This window comes from Prionailurus viverrinus, chromosome A3 (assembly GCF_022837055.1).
Source record: "Prionailurus viverrinus isolate Anna chromosome A3, UM_Priviv_1.0, whole genome shotgun sequence".
NCBI classification, from domain to species: domain Eukaryota; kingdom Metazoa; phylum Chordata; class Mammalia; order Carnivora; family Felidae; genus Prionailurus; species Prionailurus viverrinus.
This window is the reverse complement of record NC_062563.1, coordinates 26,489,283-26,505,968: the sequence shown is the minus strand read 5'-3', so window position 1 is coordinate 26,505,968 and position 16,686 is coordinate 26,489,283. Positions and strand designations below refer to the sequence as shown.

The 16,686-nt window shown below is 49.4% G+C and overlaps 1 protein-coding gene across 4 annotated transcripts in view; it reads left to right on the top strand.

The window, feature by feature from the left end:
- Positions 1-16,117, top strand: part of ASXL1 (ASXL transcriptional regulator 1) — a 75,856-nt gene extending 59,739 nt beyond the window's left edge. For 3 of the 4 annotated variants that reach the window (XM_047853303.1, XM_047853302.1, XM_047853304.1), the window contains 9 exons: positions 5,100-5,220; positions 5,298-5,395; positions 5,984-6,077; positions 6,539-6,691; positions 7,936-8,099; positions 8,195-8,291; positions 9,650-9,755; positions 10,038-10,671; positions 11,199-16,117. In XM_047853303.1, coding sequence (XP_047709259.1) covers positions 5,100-5,220; positions 5,298-5,395; positions 5,984-6,077; positions 6,539-6,691; positions 7,936-8,099; positions 8,195-8,291; positions 9,650-9,755; positions 10,038-10,671; positions 11,199-14,117 — 4,386 coding nt within the window. In that variant the 3' untranslated portion in view covers positions 14,118-16,117. The remainder of the gene's footprint in view (positions 1-5,099; positions 5,221-5,297; positions 5,396-5,983; positions 6,078-6,538; positions 6,692-7,935; positions 8,100-8,194; positions 8,292-9,649; positions 9,756-10,037; positions 10,672-11,198) is intronic. The other variant, XM_047853305.1, reaches the window with a different exon arrangement.
- The last annotated feature ends 569 nt before the right edge of the window (positions 16,118-16,686 follow it).

Genomic DNA, 16,686 nt, shown 5'->3' with positions numbered 1-16,686 from the left:
ATCTGGAAATAATGCTGATGTCCTTTGATGAGAGAATAAACACATGGTTGTATATGACCACTACTCTGTAATAACGAATAATGACCTAATGCCTGTGGCCACACGGATGAATTTCATCAACATTAGACTGAGCAAAAGAAGCCAGGGACAAAAGAATATGTACTGTATGATTCTATTTCCATGAAGACCACAAACAGGCAAAAGTAATTTTTGGTGATAGAAATAAGAATAATAATTGTGTCAGTGGGTGGGAGAGGCAATGTAGAGTTGGGGTTGACTAGGAAGGGGCACAAAGAAACTTCTAGGGATGTTGGACATGTTCTGTATCTTGATATGCATTTGTCAGACTCATCAGATAGTATACGTAAGATCTGTGTTTTACTCTGTGTAAATTATACCTCATTTTAAAAAGTAAGAGAAAGGACACACAGGGTGTATACATTGATCCAAGAACATTCCCGTATATTAAAATGCAATGCAGTTATCATATTCAGAAAATGTAACATTATTGCAGCCTTGCTGTATGTACTATGCAGTCACATTTAAATACCCCAATATTGCCTTTTATAACTTTTTTTTTTTTTTAGAGAGTGGGGAAGAGGGGGAGAATCTTTTTTTTTTTTTAATTTTTTAATGTTTATTTTTGAGAGACAGAGCATGAGCATGAGCAGGGGGAGGGCAGAGAGAGAGGGAACACAGAATCAGAAGCAGGCTCCAGGCTCTGAGCCGTCAGCACAGAGCCCGATGTGGGGCTCAAACTCTTGAACTGTGAGATCATGACCTGAGCCGAAGTCAGATGCCTAACCAACTGAGTCACCCAGGTGCTGAGAGAGACAGAGAGACAGAGCGAAAGACAGAGAGACAGAGACAGGAGAGAGAGGAGAGACAGAGAGGGACGGGGGTGGGGGAGAGACAGAGACACACACACACACACACAGAGAGAGAGAGAGAGAGAGAGAGAGAGAGAGAGAGAGAGAATCCTAAGCAGATTCCATGCTCAGTGTGGAGCCTGATGCAGGGCTTGATCCCACAATCCTAGGATCATGACGTGAGCCAAAATCAAGAGTTGGACACTCAAGCAACTGAGCCACCCAGGCGCCCCTTTCATAACATTTTTTGTTTTTAAATGTTTATTTATTTTGAGAGAGCAAGCATATGCGTGCACACACGGGAGAGGCAGAGAGAAAGAGAGGGAGAGAATCCCAAGCAGGCTCCTTGCTGTCAGCACAGAGCCTGACATGGGACTCGATCTAATGAGCCTGAGGTCATGACCTGAGCCAAAATCAAGAGTTGGATGCTTAACTGACTGAGCCATCCAGGCATCCTGCTTTCGTAACATTTTTAGTATTCAGGTTTCAGTGAAGGATCATTTATTACCTGTTAATTTCTTTAAACACAGTTTCTTGATAGAAAATATCCTTGTGAAAAAAAAAACCCAAAAACAAAAAAACAAAACAGTCTTGAGTCCTAAGGCATATTATCTGATGCCTATAATTCTCAGCCCATTTCATTTTTTGTCAGACATCTACAGTTAATGTTTGGAAAGTTATGGTGTCAAATGTGTAGAGTTTATAAAATGGAAAGATTAAGGATTTTTAAAAAGGCAGAATTAGAATTGCTAATCTTTCATTTTCTTAAAAGTTCTGTTTGCATTTTACAGGAAATAATGGCTTTAGAAACTTGGGATGGTAGTTTGAATTGCAAACAAATGGGCAGTATTTCTGTTTGTTTAATTAATGAGATTTGTAATCAACACTAGGTTCCCCTAGACTCTAGGGCCTCTGGAAAGGAAATTAGCTTTTAGTGACTTACTTGCCAGAGAAGCATTTAGCATTATAATTTTTCTTTTTTAATGTTATTTGCTTGATCACAAAAGCCAATATACATTAATTGTAGAAAATACCTCATGTTGAAAAGAAAGTCCTTACAACTCTGCCACCTAGAGGTGGCGATGACTAACATATGTAAGGAATATCATTAATATCATTGTTCTTGTCTTTTGTTTATGCAAACACATTCACACAATTTTTTTAAAAACAGGTGATGGAATCATACCATATGAATTTGCTTAATTCACTTGCTGTATCATCATTTCTTGTCATTAAATACCCTGCAGCTTTATTTCAAATGACTGTCTATGGTAGTGTTCCTTGATGGAAATACTGGAATTATTTTTTTGTTTTAAAACTTTTTTATTGTAGAAATACAAGAGTAAACTGCTTACAACATAAATGTTCAGCTTGATGAATGTTGTAAAGTAAACATCCTTGTAACTGCCACACAGATCATCAAGACATCAAGCGTGGCCAGCAGCCCCCAGAACCCTTTCCCACTCACAGCTCCCTTCTTCCCCTCAAAGGTAGTAGCTACTATCCTTTTTTTTTTTTTTTTTAATTTTTTTTTTTCAACGTTTATTTATTTTTGGGACAGAGAGAGACAGAGCATGAACGGGCGAGGGGCAGAGAGAGAGGGAGACACAGAATTGGAAACAGGCTCCAGGCTCTGAGCCATCAGCCCAGAGCCCGACGCGGGGCTCGAACTCACGGACCGCGAGATCGTGACCTGGCTGAAGTCAGACGCTTAACCGACTGCGCCACCCAGGCACCCCAGTAGCTACTATCCTTTTTAGAGGTTCTATTTTTGTTTTTCCTTATTGTTTCCCACCTGTGTTTGCATCCCCAACAGTGTAGTTTATTTTTGCCTGTTTTTGGAACTTCTTACAAATAGAGTCATTACAGTATGCTCTCTTTTGTGACTGGCTTCTTTCATTCAACATTTTGTTTTTAAAATTCATCCATATTGTTGTAGTGGCGGTAGTTCATTCATTTTTCATTGTATACTACCATGTTTTGATTCTACTGATGATGGGCATTTTGGTTATTTATAGCCCAGGTTACAAATGTTGCTGCCATGAACACTGGATCTGCTTCACGGTGTGTGTGTGTGTGTGTGTGTGTGTGTGTGTGTCCGCGCGCGCATGTATTTCTCTAAAGAATCACATGTAGGACTGACATTGCTGTGTTGTGGGATGTTTGTACCTTCAACTGTGCCACATAATGCCAAACTATTCTCAGATGGTTGGATCAGTTTTCATTGTGCCCATTCCTCATCCTCATTAGCACTCCTTGGTATGGTTAACTTTCATTTTAGCCATTCTTATGGGTGTGTTGATATCTCATTGTGGCCTTAATTTGCATTATAATGTGTTTTCCTTATTGTTAGTGAGGTTAAAGAGGTTTATGTGTGAATGTTGTTCATTTGGATATCCTATTTGGGACAGTGCTTTAATTCATGGTCTTTTGCCTATTCTTTTCCTGGGTTCTGCTTTCTTGATTTATGTAATCTAGATACATGTTCTTTGTTGGTTGTATCTTCTCCAACTCTGTAGGTAGTTTGCCCTTTTTACTTCATTAATGGTGTCTTTTGTGGAATGAAGGATCTTAATTTTAATGTAGTTCAATTGATTGACTTTCTCTTTTTAAGGATTCATGCTTTTCATGTCCTGTGTAGTCTTAGAAATGGAAGCGTTGGGTTAAGAGGACTTTAGATTTTCGTTTACAGCTTACTCTCCCACTGGTAGCACATGAACCTTTGATACCATTTTCACTCTCACCAAGAATGTAGGCACGATTCCTTCACACTTACTAGAACTGGAGTTCTGGGGTCAGTTTTGCCCTTGTAACAGACCTCCTTGATTTATTAATGAGTATTTTATCTTCGTTTGCTCGTGAGACTCAAAGAGCAGGTTTGGTTCATCATTCTATGCACATGGCAGCCATTAAGCATAATTCCAAGATTAACACTAAAAATATTCTTTAGCTTTTGATTCTGAGGAGCATTTAGAGCTGGCAGGAAAAGAAATAAAGATCTAAAATGCCATTTTCTTTTTTATTAATTTAAGGCAACATGATTTTGGCTTAAATTAATGGAAATGATGAAGATTTAATACAAGGGGTCAAGGGACCCATGAAATTGATGAGTTAGAATTGTGTAGATTTCCTTTATAAATTTCTGGTGTATTTGTAAGAGGTAGAATCATGATTTTATCTGCTCTTCTTCACACACTTTATTCAAAGAAGACGACCTCCTCGTCCTGATTTATCTCTGTTCCTCCTCTCCTCAGCCCCCAGTATTCATTCAGAGTCCTTCCTAATTGTGAGGTGGAAGGTGGCCCCTTGGTGTTCCCTGGGTTAGCGGTGGAGTTGAACTAAGACTCTGCCACAGAGCCCGTTCTCCATTAGGAGAAGAAATCAGGAGTGGAGCTCTCCTGCACTCTGGCCTGCTTTCCTTGAACTCATGGCTTAGGTGGCCAGCACTTTCCCTGGGCCTCACCACAGTCCCAAGTCCTCTTCCTGCCTGCAGACTTCCCATCGTTGCCAGAATGAAATTCCTGCGGCTCACATCGTGCCCCTCTCAGCGCCCTTCAGAGACTCGCAGATAGTCAGAATCTTGGTCCCGCAGCGCAGCGTCTCATCATTTACCTGGCTGCTCCCTCTTGAGCCTTATGTACCCAGTCCTCCAGGTGCTTGTTGAAATCTGTGCTTTCCTTGCATTTGGAATCTTCTCCCTCCTGTCTCCTACTGCCAAACCATCCACCTGCTAGCTTAATGCTAGTTTAACTTTTAAAACTCAGCTTAAGAGACACATCTCCCTGCAGGCCTTACCTCCGTGCCCTCTTTCCTCCGGCTCACTAAGTTAGGTGTCCCCTCTTCCGGACTGCCCCAGCTCTCTCTGTACGTCTGTTGCTGTGCTTTGTATTGTAGTAGATTTCATTTTCTTTCCTACTCCTTTGAGTTCCTTGAGGGCAGGACCCTGATTCTCCCTCCTTATACACCACCCCCCACCAGGAACTAGCATGGTGTAGCTTATAGGGGGCACCCCATAAATGTTTAATGAGTGAGTGAACATGAAATTGTGTCTAACTTTCGTGACGCACATATGAAAAGAACTTGCAGAGAAAGAGGTCAGTTAGAACGGGATAGGAACTTATCAGTATTCTAAATCTCTCTTCTCCAAAAGCAGTGCGCATTTAGGAGTGACTGCTGTGCCTGTAGCATCTGTCGGGTTTTGCTCACCTGAGTTGTGCCTTGCTGTCACAGAAGGATGCCCTGCAGTGGTCTCGCAGTCCGGCTGCAGTGGAGGGAGAGGAGCCAGAGGACACAGCCGACGCGGAGAGCTGTGGGTCTAACGAAGCCAGCACTGTGAGTGGTGAAAACGATGGTAAGTACCCTTCACAGGATGGGCCAGGAGCTACAGGCAGCTTGCTAGAGACTAACCTTCACTTCCCCCTCTTCCAGTTTCTCTTGATGAAACGTCTTCGAACGCATCCTGTTCTGCAGAATCTCAGAGCCGGCCTCTTTCCAATCCTAGGGACAGCTACAGAGCTTCCTCACAGGTAGGGAGGAGAGTTGGTGGCTAGGCTGGGGCTAGTTGGGGCCAGGCAGGAGATAGGACTCTTCTTCTGTGTTAACTGTGAGCGTGTAGGGAGAGTGGAGCGAATCAGTTTGGTCTTCACCTGTTGGTATAGTTCAGAGTGGGCCATAGGAAAAGTGGGCTGTGGATCTGAGAGCAGAGTGGTTTGTTTTTCTTCATTACCACAGATAATATAGTTTGCATCCTACTTCTGACAAACACAGGAATATCTGGGACGGGGAAGGCACAGTGTAGAGTGGGGAGCAAATGAGCTTGGGAGTCAGCACGTGGAATTATGGCCCTGCCGCTCACCAGCTTTGGGACCTTGGGCAAATTCCTTATCTGTAAAACAGGGTAACAATACAGTACACTCAGCCTGGAGTGGTAGTTGGCAAGGTGCTGGCCACGGCTCAGTAACACGAGTCAGTGCCACTCCCCCATCACATGCCTGAGCTGGTTGAATATATGAACTCTGTTGTACGAGATGGTGGGTGGAAACGTGGTGGAGAGGGACCACTCTTGTGGCCCTGCAGGTGACTCGGGCTCCTTTTGTAATCCCTCGGCGATACAGGCAAACAAGCAAAAGAAAAAGACTGGGGTGATGCTGCCTCGAGTTGTTCTGACTCCTCTGAAGGTAAACGGGGCCCACGTGGAATCTGCATCAGGTATGTGCAACCTTGTGATATGATGCTCCTTCCTCAGGTCTTGGGGCCTGCCTCCGTCTGGCAGCAGTGTCTGACCTAGGTGGTACGGTGCCCGTCGAGGCAGGAGGCCCTCCTGGTGGGCAGCACGCTGTGGTGGTGAGGCCTGAGCTAGGTTCCGGTGCTGAGCTCTGCCGTGCACACCGCCTTTTGGTCTCCCAGGGCGGCATGAGGGTCCGATGAAGGAGTGTGCAGGTGCTTGGTAAAGGTGCAGTGCTGTGCAGATGAAGATGGCGGTTTGGCATTCTTTCGTGATACCATAAAGCCAGACCATGCGGTGGTGATCTCTGACAGCCCAGGGTTGGGCCACGGAAGCACCCGCTATTGCTGGCAGTGTCTCAGGGAGAGCTGGGAGAAGTAGGCTTGTCTGAGAGCCCTGGGCGCGGCGGGTGATGCTTTTGACCAGTGGAATGCTGTGCCTTCAGGGTTCTCGGGCCGCCACGCCGATGGCGAGAGCGGCAGCCCGTCCAGCAGCAGCAGCGGCTCTCTGGCCCTGGGCAGCGCTGCTACTCGTGGCCAGGCCGAGGTCGCCCGGGACCCTGCCCCGCTCCTGAGAGGCTTCCGGAAGCCGGCCACAGGTGAGTGGCTTGGCACTCATTTCTCTGCCTGTAAAGGGGGCCCCTGCAGGCCTAGTGAGGAGAGGACATCTTCTGTTCCACTTCCTGTACCAGTTTATTTTGATTTCTTGGGTGGATCTCTAATTTTTTTTTTTTTTAACCTCGTATTTTGGTTATTGCACGTGTAGATCTCTGCTAGACTAGAGAGAACTCCTTGTGGGCAGAGGTGACGCCACGTTGTTCCTTGTATGTCCCTGTAAGGCCGTGGCCTGTGCCTGCCGTGGTGCTGCTTAGCAAGTGTTGGAGTGAGTGAAAATTGCTTTTGAGCTTCTCAGGGAAGAATTCCAGCATCTATTTTCTTTCTTGGGTAGCATCCTGTCACGTTTGTTCTCAGCACCCAGAGTTGCGGTCAGGACCCCTTTTTGTAGCCTAGTCAGCATGTTGCGGAAGGAGGCCTGTGTTGAATTTGGAGTGCTCCTCCCACCCCTCGGGAGGGCTACAGGCTATTTGCAAGGCCACTATGCTGTTTGCTATTTCAGAATTTACTTCTCAGAGCCCACATGCTGGTTATTTGTAGACGGGCCACATGAAACCATTAAGAAGACTAGCCTTGGCTTCTGAAAATTCGACTAAACCGTTGCCCAAGTGGGACCTGGGTTTGTTGTCTTGCTGCTCTTCCAACTCCTCCGCAGTGCTTAACCTTAGGTCTCATGAGTCTCTATTCTTAGTGATTTTCTCAAATACAAGTGACATTTGCTGACGCTTCTGTGAGAGAGATTGACAGCTCAGCGGCTTTAAACGGCCCTTAGTACTTTGCCGTGTGGAGATCACCTCTCTCCGTCCCGTTGAGGGAAGGCGTCTGCAGAGTCGTCTGTAGGACACTCAGTAGATTCACTTTCAGACAACCGCCATCGTGTCTCCACTTGGCTTTGTGGAGCCTGTTCTCCAGCTTTGGAGGGAAGCTCGCAGCCTGCCCCCTGCCTGCTTCTCTGTGGGAAGAGTGTCCCTTTCAGCCTGTGTCCCGGCACGGCACAGAGTCTCGTCTGAGGATGCAAGCCCAAGCGTTCTCTTAGGTTTGGTGGCAACATCAGTGACCTGGACAGAGTGATTGTGATGTGCAGGTTAGGGCGGCCTGGATGTATGTGCGGATCAGTTCCGCGTAGTTTGGGGGCTGCCGGTAAACGTTCTCCCTCAGTTGACATTTGTTCCTTCGCTTTGAAAAGTCGAAAATCTGTACCTTGCTTCTCACTGCTTTACAATCACAGGTCAGATGAAGCGCAACAGAGGGGAAGAGATAGATTTTGAGACGCCTGGGTCTATTCTTGTCAACACCAACCTCCGGGCCTTGATAAACTCTCGGACCTTCCATGCCCTGCCAGCCCACTTCCAACAGCAGCTCCTCTTCCTCCTGCCAGAAGTGGACAGACAGGTGCAGAGGGGCGGCCTCCTCTTTGCTTCCCTCTGGGCGGGCTTCTGTTCTCTCTCTGAGTTTCTTTATTGTGCTTTTTGCCTCGATCCCTCTAGGTGGGAACAGATGGCCTATTGCGTCTCAGCAGCAGCGCACTGAATAACGAATTCTTCACTCATGCGGCTCAGAGCTGGCGGGAACGCCTGGCTGACGGTGAGTAGACATTCTCAGACGGCTTGAGAGGCGCCTGCCGTGTGTGGTGTCGCTTGTCCTTGGTATTTAAAACCCAGACATTCATTTTTCACCAGTCTCTTCTTTTTCTTCAAGGGAGTATTCAGTGTAAGGTAGGCTTTCCTTGCAATACTAATGAATGTGGTGGGCGTTAATGTGCCCTATAGCTTTAAAGAAGGTACAGGGTGTTTGGGCTTTTGCCGTGTTGTGTGTATATATCCACCACATCAGCGTCATTAAAACTTTCAACTCCTGTCTTTCTGGTAATCCTGGCATTGTCTAGATGGGTGGAGGAAAGTGCACCATGGCGTTGACCTATACGCTGAGCTCTTTTTGGACATTGCCACTTGAAGTGATTGTCAGCTTCTCTTAATTTAGTTTCATGGGAGAGCTGCACGGGGAGTGTGCTGGGAGGTCCCCAAGACTCCCTCTGGGTTTGATGATTCACTAGGAGGACTCATAGGACTCTGCATGTAGTCCTACTCAGGACTCATGGGACTTTGCATATAGTTGTACTCGTGCCTGTGATTTATCACAGTGAAGGAATACAGAGCAAAGTCAGCAAAAGGAAAAGACGCTTGTAGTGAAATCCAGGGAAACCAGGCGCAAGCTTACAGAGTCCTCCCAGAGGAGTCACACAGGATGCGCTCAGTTCTCCCAGCAGTGAGCTGTTGACAGCACATGTGAAATGTGATCTGCTGGGGAAGCTTGTTGGAGACTCGGTACCTAGGTTTTTTTTTTTTTTTTTTTTACTTGGAGCTGATCATGTAGGAAGCCTCTGCGTGGCACATAACTACATTCCAGATTCCCTGAAGGAAAGCAGGTGCTTGCCATAAACCATCTTGTTTGCATAAACAGTTTAGGCACAGTGAGCCATTCATGTCAGTTAGCGGGGGTGGGAACCCTCCTGAAATCCAAGTTCCCAGATGTCAGCCAAGGGCCAACCTTGTAAGCAGGCCTTTCCAAAGATAAGCAGTCAGGCCTGCCCTGTTAACTTTTTTCTGCACAGGGAGTAAGAATGGTTCTTTTATTTGTTTCTGTTTTGCTTTTTTGATCCATGTGTTGCTTTGCTGTTGAATGACTTGATTATCTGTGGGAAGAATAAATTTCCCTAGTAATAGACATGTTAGTTCTGTCATGAGTGAGAGCATGGTGTGGCTCTGGAGGAGACAGAAACCAGCATGAAGAAGATGGGGTTAAAAAAAAGATCTCCACACTGAAACCAAAGTCATGTGTATTTTGAAAAGTCCTGATGTGGTGGAATTGCAGGATTTACCTTTCCATAAGATAGACGTTAATATCCTGAATGCACACACTCAAAAAGCTTTATTTCTCTTTAGGCGAATTCACTCATGAGATGCAAGTCAGGATCCGACAGGAAATGGAGAAGGAAAAGAAAGTGGAACAGTGGAAAGAAAAGTTCTTTGAAGACTACTATGGACAGAAGTAAGGCCCTCGGTGCTGTGAGTCCTGGTCTGGGCTTTGGAGGGCAGAGAAACATACTCTCGAAGTTGTGCATACCAGTGTGCGGGGTGAGGACAGGTTGACCGCAGTGGCTTGCTAGTCTCACTTAGCTTAATGCCACTCTTGAGAAAGCTGATAATACATTTTTCTACGGTTGGTATTATGGACCATGCACATTGATTTTGTTCTGAGATACCTAACATCTAGAATAAAATAGGCATGTCCTCTCTGCCCTGTAATTGATGGTATGAATTTGGTTTGCAGATTGGGTTTGACCAAAGAAGAGTCATTGCATCAGAACGTGAGCCACGAGGAGGCTGAAATCAAGAGTGACTTGCGTGTCCCAGGAGAATCAGTGCGGCCACAGCGTGGTCCAGCTACCCGGCAGCGAGATGGGCATTTCAAGAAACGCTCTCGGCCGGATCTCCGAACTAGAGCCAGAAGGAATCTTTACAAAAAGCAGGAACCAGAACAAGCAGCGGTTGCTAAAGACACACAGTCTGTGGTACCAGACATCCCCCTCTACAAGGACGGGGAGGCTAAGAGCGACTCAGCAGAGGCAGGAGGCCCCCATCTGCCTGGCATGGCCTCTGCAGCACCTGACCCAGAGAATCCCGAATTCCTGACCCAGCCTGTGGCTTCCCGGACCCAGACCGATCCAGGCGACCTGGCACGTGCTTCCGCGTCTCCAGACAGGATTCCCAGCCTGCCTCAGGAGACTGCGGCTCAGGAGCCCAAGGATCAGAAGAGGAAGTCCTTTGAGCAGGCGGCCTCTGCGTCCTTTCCCGAAAAGAAGCCCCGGCTTGAAGACCGTCAGTCCTTTCGTAACACAATTGAAAGTGTTCACACCGAGAAGCCACAGCCCACCAAAGAGGAGCCCAAAGTCCCGCCCATCCGGGTAGGAGGCTGTTTGGTTCCTGGCTGTCCTGGAGCCAGGATCCCTTTGAGGGCCAGGAGATGTGCAGAGCCCCTTTGTAGAGATGGAAGGCTCTGGGCCGTCGTGTTAATTACATGAGCGTAGAGCCCTCTGCCAGAGAACCATTCTTGAGACTGGTAGTCAGGGGGATAAGCTTCTTTTTCTTCCTCACTTCTTTGTTACTCTGTTGAAGTTATCTCTGGAGGTCAGAATCCTTTGGGGTTTTTAAATCTTGTATTAGGTGGTGGTAGATTCTTTGTGCAGTGACTCACACAGTCCCACCAGAAATTAAATTTAGAAGCATGGCATACAACAGCCCTGGAGCTGAATCTTCTCAGAATGGGGTGGTGTCACGGACAACCATTTTACCACCATTATTTCATTTGTAAAGAAAATTATTTGATTCTTTAGGCCATGACTCCTAAGCTACTAGAATCCCAGTTTAGCCTTACAGTTGCTAGGTCAGGCCACCCAGTCAATAAAACTGTCTTCCAATTCTTCTCTTGCAGATTCAACTTTCACGTATCAAACCACCCTGGGTGGTTAAAGGTCAGCCCACTTACCAGATATGCCCCCGCATCGTCCCCATCACGGAGTCCTCCTGCCGGGGCTGGACTGGTGCCAGGACCCTCGCAGACATTAAAGCCCGTGCTCTGCAAGTCCGAGGGGCGAGAGGCCACCACTGTCATCGAGAGGCGGCCACCACTGCCATCGGAGGGGGGGGTGGCCCGGGTGGAGGTGGCGGCGGGGCCACCGATGAGGGAGGTGGCAGAGGCGGCGGCAGTGGTGATGGTGGTGAGGCCCGTGGCCACCCTGAGCCCCGTGGAGCCCCGAGCACCCCTGGAGAGTGTGCGGCAGATCTACAGCGAACACAACTACTGCCGCCTTGTTCTCTAAACGGGGAGCATATCCAGGCTGGGTCTGCCGTGTCCAGAGCCAGGAGAGAGGACCCGATCGCTCTCAGAAAGGAGGAGAGCTGCCCGCTACGGAGGCTTCCAGATGTCCTCACAAGTGGTCTGGAAGATGCCTCCCAGCTCCCCATTGCTCCCACCGGGGACCAGCCGTGCCAGGCTCTGCCCGCACTGTCCTCCCGAACCCCAGTACCAGAGAGATTAGTTGAACAACCTGCGTTGCATCTAGATGTTAGAACTGAATGTGAGTCTGGTACCACTTCCCGGGAAAGCGATAATGAGGATCGAGGACCCTCTCTTCTCCGAGAGAATGATCCTGTGCAGTCTGTAGCGGGGGGTGTTGTACTGGAAGGAGGACCTGGCCAGACCCTCGACCATGACAGTGACCCCACCATGAAGCATCCTGTGAATGTGACCCCCACTTCCACCACTGAGTTATCTTTGGCTGGTTGCCTGCAGGACAGACAATGTGATGATGAATTAGGACTTGGTGATTCATGCTCACCCACGAGGGAAAGTGCTACTAGACAAGAAAACCTGACAACTGAGGCCCTCGTCTCTGATGGTGCTGCTCCTTGGGTGCCCGGCCTGTCAATTGATGAGGCGGTCGGACAGCCTGAACCAGACTCCAGAGGACGTGTCCCATCTGCTGAGCCCCAGGCTGTGGAAGAATGGGAGAAGGCTGCCCCCCTCATTCCTGTGTCAGCTGGGGAGTTGACTGAGGAGGGGCTAGTTCCCCCGGAGCACTTCTCTTTGGTCTGGACGGTGCCGTTGCAAGGGTGTGCTGACAGTGCTGGTGGCCACCGCAAACCGGTGGCAGGTGAGAAGTTGAAGATCAACGGAGAGTCTGAAGCACTAAGTCCTCATGGCGAGTCCACAGACACGGCCTCTGACTATGAAGGCCACCTGTCTGAGGACAGCAGCGAGGCCGACCCCAGTGAGGCCACAGTGGTGAAGAGAGCCTTGGTGGCGGACACGGATGAGAAACACGATTGGAACCACTCTGCCTCACTCTCCAAGGTGAATGGTGATCGGAGTCTGGTTATGAGGACAGACAGCATGGCTCCTCCTCAGAGCTGGGTGTCTCGTGTATGTGCAGTTCCCCAAAAGTTTCCAGATTCCCTGCTGCTGGCCAGTACTGAGTACCAGTCAAGGCCCACATTGCTGGGCAGGCCTGGGTCATCCATGGAGGCCACTAACCCGCTCGTGATGCAGTTGCTGCAGGGTCACTTACCCCTAGAGAAGGTTCTTCCTCCAGCCCAAGGCAGTAGCAAACCCGAATCCCCACTACTCCCGCTTATGAAAGAGCAGGGCCACGGCGGCTCCCTGGGAGTGGGATCTTTGCAGGACCCTTTGGTAAACAGCTGTGCAGGTAGCAAGACCAGCCCCCGTTCTTTAAGAGCTTCAAAGGAGCTGCTTCTACCTGAGATCCGTGAAGTGAGCACTGGTCTTGCCAGGCTGGAGCCCACCCAGGCTCCTGGAGCTCCCCAGAAGATTGCCAAGACAGCCTCAAGTTTAGACTCCCTGTATCCAGTGACAAAGTTGATGGCTGCCTCTGGGAAAGTGGAAGAAGTGGATTCCAAAGAGCAGTTCTCTCCCGTTAGTGTGGAAGATCGGAAGGAAGCCCGTGACCTGTCCCAGCGCAGTAATTCAAATGCTGCCCCAGGCAGAAGTCCAGGAAATCTCACTACCTCGAGAGTCCCTTGTTTCTCATCTCCAAACGTGATCTCCTTGGATCCCGATCAGACAGGTCAGGCCCTGGGTAATCAGAATGGTGCTGGAGGTCAAGGGAAGAAGCTCTTTGGCCCTAGGAATGAGGCCGCGGCCCTTCAGCGCCCCAGACCCGTGGAGCTGACGCCACTGCCCGCTGATGCCCCTCCTGGGTTTCCCAGTAGGAAGTTGGGGCCAAGCAAAAACTCTGTGTCCGGTGGGGTACAGACTGCCAGGGAAGACTGGGCTCCAAGGCCACCGCCTGCCTCTCTTGGTGGTGTCAAGAACGAGAAGACTTTTGGGGGCGGTCCTCTCAAGGCAAATGCAGAAAACAGAAACGCAGCTGGGCCTGGTCCTCGGGAGCTGGTGGATCACTTGCAAGGGATGCCCTTTGTTCTTGACCTGCCCTTCTGGAAGTTACCCCGAGAGCCTGGGAAAGGGCCTGGTCAGCCTCTGGAGCCTTCCTCCATCCCCTCCCAACTCAATATCAAGCAGGCATTTTATGGGAAGCTTTCCAAACTCCAGCTAAGTTCCACCAGCTTTAATTATTCCTCGAGCTCCCCCACCTTTCCCAAAGGCCTTGCTGGAAGTGTGGTGCAGCTGAGCCACAAAGCAAACTTTGGTGCGAGCCACAGTGCATCACTTTCCTTGCAGATGTTCACCGACAGCAGCACGGTGGAAAGCATCTCGCTCCAGTGTGCGTGCAGCCTGAAAGCCATGATCATGTGTCAGGGCTGTGGTGCGTTCTGTCACGATGACTGTATTGGACCCTCAAAGCTCTGTGTATTGTGCCTTGTGGTGAGATAATAAATTATGGCCATGGGAAAAGTTGTATAGTTAGTGTGTGTATTTTGATAATGATTGATCTTCCATCTGTGTACAGAACCCCATTGATATAACAGACTCTGTTTCTCTAGGCAAGAGCACTCTTGCCCCTCCCTAAAACTTGTAGTGCTAAGGCCCCTCTGTCGCTTACCAACTCTGCTGGTCTTACTGCAAGGGCTTCCCGCGGGGCAGCTCATTGGGCCGCCCGAGGCCGGCTGGCCAACTCAAGCTCTCGTGCAGACAGAGCCTGGTGTGGCATGGGGAGCTTGCTTGACACCCAGAGGGACTCGAAACTGAAGAAAGAAGGTTGTGTTCTCCATCGAGGGAACTAACCTACCCGAACTGAGTAGAAATGTCAGTCTTCCACTGCCCCCTCCCTGCCGTGTTTCCTTCTGCTTGCTACTCCGGTCCTGGGGGAGTTAGTTGATGGCTGGGGAAGCCAGCACAGGGTTAAAATAACTCCCAGCAGTGCCCACCAGGGGGCCCAAGCACCTGCTGACCTCAGGGTCACAGTTCTGGCATTGGCCAGTTGACAGGAGCCGGTTTGACCTTTGGTTCTATTGCTGAAGCAAATTTGGGACTTTCCTGTCTCGGTACAATTCACTGGCCCACAGGAGCTTTTGGAACCTCGAATAGACTCGCTTGGACAACGGGGTCGGGCATAGGTTGTCTTTTCTCTTAAAATGCCATCTGTAGACCTTGTAAGTCAGATGTCCAGATATTTGGCAGGTGAATTCCTCTGCTTGACACCCTCCCTGTCACTTTGGACTCCGTGGGAGTGGGCATCTCCATGCACCTGTGTATGTGAAAGTCATTTTACATTTCAAAGCAGTGTGTGTTTCTTATTTTTATATTTTTAACTCTTTATCCTTGGATGTATAAAGTGAATTTTTTGGCTTCTGTAAGTATGCTCTATGCACCTCTAATGTTTTATCATGTATTTATATGTTGTACACAGTACTGGCCGATTCTGTAAATGGATGTATTGTACAGAGAACACAAGTGTCTCTCCCTTATTTTCCGTCTTCGGCATCATTGCATTAAAGTGGTGTACTTCTCTCCACCTGTGTCAGAGCCACTGTGCGCTGTGCTGCCCGACACGAAGGTGGAGTGACTGACTTGTGATCTGCCAGCGTGGCTCGGTCGCCTAGTGGACCTGCTGTAGCCTGCAGAGCCACAGCCAGCCCGCCCGCCCGCGCTCAGCTGAGCAGACGTGTCTCACCCCTCACGTCTCTTCTCTTCCGACCTCCCACTGGCCACTCGCTGCCGTACGTGACAAATCACCGCCACGGGCGTTAAGTGCTCTGGAGTCCAGGGTGAGTGCCCTGGGTGGCCCCAGGCAGGCTTTCCAGATCTGGCTCCAGGGTTACCACCTTCAGCAGTAGCTGGGGCCGTGTCCTGGGGCCTGAGGGCTCCGTCTGATGTACTTCTGACAGCAGGTTGCTGAAGAAACAGCCACGCTCGTTGCCTGCCTCTCTCCCAACACATTAACAGCGCAGACGTCTCCATAGTTGTCTTCCCTCACCCTGCTTCCTGCCTTACTTCTTACACCTCGACTTGTGGCAGAGTTCAGAGCCCTCATTTGACTTAGGTCTCCCTATGTGAGTGCTTCTGTGTAAAGTAGAAAATTGGTGTGACTTCAGCAAGTGTCATTTCACCCGAAAGGTCTCCCCCCACCCCACCCCACCCCACCCGGGTTCATCCACTGTGGCATTTTTGTCATCTGAAGCACGAGTGAGAAGTTGGTAATCATGTGACTTAAATGCAGTATTGGCCAAGTCCCGAGTTGGCAGCTTCAAGAGTCTGTTTACCAAAGACAGGGAGCAGAGGCCCAAGTGTGTTTGATCCTCTTCTTCCTTCTGCTGTGACCTTTGGCGGCCTCTAGGCTACAGGCAGAAACTGGTCTGGTCCATGGGGCTGCCCAGGGACAGCACTGTTCTTGTATGTCTCGTGGTTTTGGAAAAATAAACGTGTACAGCCTGCGCTTGTGGTCTCCGTCCTCTTGTGTGGCCGCCCTGCCGGGCTGGAAAGGAAGGCCAGGAGTGCGAAAGCGGCACCGCAGGAGCGAACGCCGGCTCGCTTCACCTCAGCTCCGGCTCCAGTGCTGATGTCCTCGGGCTGGAAGCTCTTCTGCGAGGTCAGTGCCGAAGGCCCAGACTCGCCGCTTTTGCTGGGTCTTTAGACTCTGGGCGTGACTGCGTTGACTAGAAGCCAAAATCGAACGAGAACAGTGAAGGCGCTCATCCCAGCTGCCCTGCTGAGACACACTCGCCAAAGAGCTTTCTGGTGGCTGGTGGCCTAGGGGGGTGGTGACCAGTTCTGACCTTGAAAGATCTGTAAACACGAGCGCCTCTCTGCACAGCGGGCAGCCAGCAGGTGCTAGTGGCGTGGGCCTGAGGGTGACAGGCTACAGGACGTCCTAGTCCGTCCCCAGACATATCTGGAGTGCTGACACGCGCGAGTTTGTGCTGCTCAGAAACAACCTTAGTATAGAAACAAGCCAGAAGTAAAAAGACACACGCGGAAGTACAGATTGACTAAAATGTGTATC